Source organism: Nerophis lumbriciformis, linkage group LG39 (genome assembly GCF_033978685.3).
Source record: "Nerophis lumbriciformis linkage group LG39, RoL_Nlum_v2.1, whole genome shotgun sequence".
Lineage (NCBI taxonomy): Eukaryota > Metazoa > Chordata > Actinopteri > Syngnathiformes > Syngnathidae > Nerophis > Nerophis lumbriciformis.
This window is the reverse complement of record NC_084586.2, coordinates 6,614,001-6,620,000: the sequence shown is the minus strand read 5'-3', so window position 1 is coordinate 6,620,000 and position 6,000 is coordinate 6,614,001. Positions and strand designations below refer to the sequence as shown.

Sequence of the window (6,000 nt, the reverse complement as noted above, 5' to 3'; positions counted from 1 at the left end):
CCATCAATGCTGAAAGGTACATACAGGTTTTGGAACAACATATGCTGCCATCTAAGCACCGCCAGTGGTGAACATGCCCTTTCCCAACTACTTTGGTACATGTTGCAGCCATGAAATTCTAAGTTACGGTAATTATTATTTGCAAAAAAAAAAAAAAGTTTATGAGTTTGAACATCAAATATCTTGTTTTTGTAGTGCATTCAATTGAATATGGGTTGAAAAGGATTTGCAAATCATTGTATTCCGTTTATATTTATATCTAACACAATTTCCATAATCATATGGAAACGTGGTTTGTACATACATACATACATACATACATACATACATACATACATACATACATACATACATACATATATATATATATATATATATACACACACATCAGTGGCGGGCCGTGCGTTTCCCACCTAGGCCTTCAGTAATGTCCGACTTCGATGATTACCTCTCAAAATACCATCATTTTTGTCACCACATGACCATTGCTGGAGAAATACTATACAGAAACACAGTCACGCACTACTTGGAATTGAATCACCTCAACAGTGTACAAAACGGGCTATTTTCTTGCGCATTTAAAAATAAACCCGCATCAGCAATTAAAACATACTGTATCTTATGTGGAACTGTCAAAATTAAAAGTGTTAAAAAAACATTAAACGTGAAAAAATAGAGAAATTCAATATTTGAACTCACAATTTGTAGCACCCGTATAAGCCAGTGGTACCGCTCGTAGTCGGTTGATTTGAGTGGAAGTGGCGGGCATGTCCCAATTTCATCGCCGGGACAGCTGAGCTAGCTTCCGGGGTTGGCCGACGCCGTCTCACAAGATGTAGTTTCTCTTTAAATATTCTTCTTGAAAATGAGCTTGCAAATATCTCTGCCACCTAATCAATGTTTTGTTCTCCTTCTTTGTGGGTTAAAAAAGTGAGTGTTGGTGATTTCTCTGCTAGTCCGGTATGGCTACGGTGCAACCCTTCGTGCTTCAGTAAATTGCAACTTGTGATTGGATACTCACTTTGGAGTGACAAGTGAGTATCCAATCACAGTCTCGTTAACGTCAGGCTACCTAGATAGGCTACTGTCAACAACTTGTGATCTGATTGGCTATCGCAACTGTCTATCAACTGTATGTGTTCTGTTCGTTTACACTATGGTGATTCAGAAGCCAACGGCCAAATTCATAAAGCTCTGGCAACAAGCCAGCTGACTTCTGATTGGATAAAAGCTCTAACGTAAAAGAGCCTGACATGAAGAGAATATGATGAATACTTTTATATATCTATGGAAAGTAAATTAAAAATAAAATTAACTTTGATTAATTTATGATCATTATTTATATTCGGCCAGCAGAGAAGGCGTCGCTGGCCCTGATGGCCCACCACTGATTTAATTCATCCGCTCTGCTGATCTGCATAGCACCGCCGCGGCTCAAACCAGTGAGTATCCAATCACAGAATGCGTAAATGTCACGATCAACGTGAGGCCAGCTAGAAGGCCTGACTGACAAGAACTTGTGATCTAAATAGCTATCGCAATTATCTATCAACTGAATGTGCCTGTTCACTTACAGTGCACAAACAGCATTGTTGATTCTGAAGATTTCGTACAGCATGGCAACATAAGCTAACTGAATTCTGATTGGATACAAACTGGAACCTAAAAACAACAGCACTGGAAGGAGCATAATATGACATGAAGAGAATATGAATAATTTTAGATATATAGGGAAAGTAAATTATAATTACTTTTATCTTTAATTATGATCATGATTTCTGGTTATGTTAGGCCAGTAGAGAAGGCCTTGTTGGCCCTGACGGCCCACCACTGATACACATACATACATACATACACAAACAGTGAAACAAAGTTAAAAAAAGTCACATGTTAGGCATCGGGTCGTCATCCAAGTGAAGTCTGACATCGTTACGTAGCGCACGGACAGTGAAGATGTGCAGATACACTTGTGGAGATTGAGATGCGCACAACTTTATCTCCTGGTGACGCAACTAAACTCTTGTTTGAGAAGTGCCTCTGCTAACACTAGATGCAGTAAATTGTCAGTGTTTACATATGAAAGCAATGGTAGAGTGAAAATATATTTTTTGTAGCAGTTCCATGGACAAAGCTTTCAGCAAAAAGTGTAAAAAACTACAGATGTACAAACAGCGGGGTGATATGTAATGCGTCTTTGTTCGAGACAGACATGATATGCTGCATGCTGCCCTATCAAATACGCTGGACTAAAATGGAGTAAGTACTGTATAAGTCAGGCTTTACATCTCGGCGTAGTCTTAACTGTAGGTGCATCATGATACGCTGCGTGCTGATATGCATGACTGAACTACCAGACGATACGCCTCAGTGTTCTTTCTCCTATATGTAAGAATGACTAATTGCTTGAGAGTATGTAAGAGTTGAGTATCTCTCTTGTTTTTTTATGATAACAAAGCCCCATTAATCCCCCAAGTCTGCCTTAAGGGATTAGTGCTTGTGCATATGATTCATTGAAACCTGTCAATGTCCCTCTAAGGTTGTATGCGTTCAAATCTAAGTTTGTGTAAGTTTTTGAGATGTCTTTCTATGGAGGTGTGAGTGATTTACAGAGGTGCAACTACCTTTCGACCTTCTTGACCAATAAGTCCAGACGGACCAAGGATCCCTGAGTCTCCCTGGAAGACAAAGTAACAAAGACAAGAATGCAAAATTGTCTACAAATCACTGTGCTGAAGGTTGGTAGTGGGTAAGGGTGGGTCACAGTACCTTCTCTCCTTTGGGGGCTGGCCCAGGTGAGATGCCAGGATCTCCTTTTCTACCCTAATATAAGAAAAGAGTGATAAATATATAAAATTTTCAAAGTGTATTCATTCTCATCAAATGTACTTCTTTTTTTCTAGCCAACATGTTTCACTCAAATGGACGACAAGCTTGTATTAGATCGGTGTGTCCATTTGCGGCCCGCAGCTAATTTTTTAACGGCCAGCAGCACATTCTAAAAATATTATTTAAAAAACAAAAAACATAAAAAAGAGGAATAAAAGAGCATACAGGTGAAATGTAACGAGAAATAGGTTGCATTGTTGACTCTAATAACACAAAGATGCCATGCCAAAATAAACATTGAATCAAATATAATATTGTTATGAATTACAGACCTCCAATTACTTCACATCAAATGTTCCACTTTGACATTTTTTGGGTGGGAAATATTGCCTATTTTGTGTGTTTGCTTTAAAAAAAAAACATTTTCAATGACAAAAAGGGCATAAAACAAGCACACCAACAAAAAAAAAAACATAAAAAGTAAGACAAAAAGTATAATCGACAGATAGATCTGAAGTTAATATAGAGATTTAAGCGTTGAAAGCAACAACAACAACAAAATACTTATTTTCAAAATTTTTATGAGCTGGGACCCTTTTTCATCCCAGAAAGTTTTAGTGGGATTTTTTTTAAACTGTCATTGCTCAAAATAAAAATAATGACTCAAAGTCAATGTTGTTACGAATACTTTTTAAGGCTCCAATTACTTCACATCACTTTTACTTTGATCGGGAATGCATAAAACGTAACAAAAAATGTAAACTTTAAATTGACAGGTAAATGTGAAGTTGATCTATAGATGTATGCGTTGAGAAAAAAAAATAACATGACTTATTTTTAACATTTTTGTCATCGATACCCTTCCAGTTCCTCGGGACCAAACTTGAGGGGAGGCCTAAAGGTTAAAAAATATATATATATATTGTAATGGTTTTAAAAAATTTAAAATATGAAAATGGTCCCCGCATGCTCTGATTTTTTAGTGTGCGGCCCTCAGTGGCAAACATTTGGACACCCCTGCATTAAATAAAAGACCAAAAACACACCATATGTGTACCCGTGGGCACTGAACGCTTTTGCCCTGCAACACACTTATGTGTAGCATCATTGTCAGCAGTTACCACCAACAACGGGCCCCCACACTTCAAAGCAAGTGTTGGGTAAATTAGCGCAAGTCACCCCCGAGTAGACTCCCTGCCATTTAAAACTCTGTTTCATTTATGAACTGGAAAAGACCAAAAACGAGGGTGTAAAAGAAACATCAAAAACTTTGTTTATGATGCTTATGTGTAGGGGTTGTGTTCACACTCTCTCTCGTGAACCCAGGTTGCAGGCATGAGAGGCGAGAGTGCAGACTACTGAGCTAGAAGCCAGGGCTATCAAAACAACAGCCAGCACAACTTTTGAAGTTGTCGGGAGTGAGGTTTACAAGGGTACACATGGCCCTGCCACACTGGCTGGCCTCCGTTACATTTGCAACACACCAAGAAGTGAGAAAACATTAGGTTTATGTAGGGTTCGGTTCTTGGCCCTGCACTCTTTAGTATTTACATGCTGCCGCTAGGCGACATCATACGCAAATACGGTGTTAGCTTTCATTGTTATGCTGATGACACCCAACTCTACATGCCCCTAAAGCTGACCAGCACGCCGGATTGTAGTCAGCTGGAGGCGTGTCTTAATGAAATTAAACAATGGATGTCCGCTAACTTCTTGCAACTCAACGCCAAGAAAACGGAAATGCTGATTATCGGTCCTGCTAAACACCGACATTTATTTAATAATACCACCTTAACATTTGACAACCAAACAATTACACAAGGCGAATCAGTAAAGAATCTGGGTATTATCTTCGACCCAACTCTCTCGTTTGAATCACACATTAAGAGTGTTACTAAAACGGCCTTCTTTCATCTCCGTAATATCGCTAAAATTCGTTCTATTTTATCCACTAGCGACGCTGAGATCATTATTCATGCGTTCGTTACGTCTCGTCTCGACTACTGTAACGTATTATTTTCGGGTCTCCCTATGTCTAGCATTAAAAAATTACAGTTGGTACAAAATGCGGCTGCTAGACTTTTGACAAGAACAAGAAAGTTTGATCATATTACGCCTATACTGGCTCACCTGCACTGGCTTCCTGTGCACTTAAGATGTGACTTTAAGGTTTTACTACTTACGTATAAAATACTACACGGTCTAGCTCCGTCCTATCTTGTCGATTGCATTGTACCATATGTCCCGGCAAGAAATCTGCGTTCAAAGAACTCCGGCTTATTAGTGATTCCCAGAGCCCAAAAAAAGTCTGCGGGCTATAGAGCGTTTTCTATTCGGGCTCCAGTACTATGGAATGCCCTCCCGGTAACAATTAGAGATGCTACCTCAGTAGAAGCATTTAAGTCCCATCTTAAAACTCATTTGTATACTCTAGTCTTTAAATAGCCCCCCTGTTGGACCAGTTGATCTGCCGTTTCTTTTCTTTTCTCCTCTGCTCCCCTTTTCCTTGAGGGGGGGGTGGGCACAGGTCCGGTGGCCATGGATGAAGTGCTGGCTGTCCAGAGTCGGGACCCGGGGTGGACCGCTCGCCTGTGCATCGGCTGGGAACATCTATGCGCTGCTGACCCGTCTCCGCTCGGGATGGTGTCCTGCTGGCCCCACTATGGACTGGACTCTTACTATTATGTTGGATCCACTATGGACTGGACTCTCACAATATTATGTCAGACCCACTCGACATCCATTGCTTTCGGTCTCCCCTAGAGGGGAGGGGGGTTACCCACATATGCGGTCCTCTCCAAGGTTTCTCATAGTCATTCACATCGACGTCCCACTGGGGTGAGTTTTTCCTTGCCCGTATGTGGGCTTTGTACCGAGGATGTCGTTGTGGCTTGTGCAGCCCTTTGAGACACTTGTGATTTAGGGCTATATAAATAAAGATTGATTGATTGATTGATTGATGTAAGCTGCAACTAGCTGTGGATTGGCTCGTCTGATTGTTTGCAACAAATAACCCAAAAATTAAATGAAAAACAATTTAGTACATTTTGATGCGGAGGACATATGGGGCCTGTGGGGAGGTTAGGGTGCCGCTAATGGGCATCACCCACGTACAATATTTTAAATGCAATATCTTGTTTCTGTGCACACAACACACAAAGACAGATGTCAAGG

At 40.3% G+C, this 6,000-nt stretch overlaps 1 protein-coding gene across 1 annotated transcript in view; it reads right to left on the bottom strand.

The window, feature by feature from the left end:
- Positions 1-6,000, bottom strand: part of LOC133577650 (uncharacterized) — a 117,966-nt gene that overhangs the window by 88,937 nt on the left and 23,029 nt on the right. Inside the window, exons 6-7 of the mRNA XM_061931618.1 lie at positions 2,767-2,820; positions 2,622-2,675 (exon numbers count right to left, since the gene is read on the bottom strand). Coding sequence (XP_061787602.1) covers positions 2,622-2,675; positions 2,767-2,820 — 108 coding nt within the window. The remainder of the gene's footprint in view (positions 1-2,621; positions 2,676-2,766; positions 2,821-6,000) is intronic.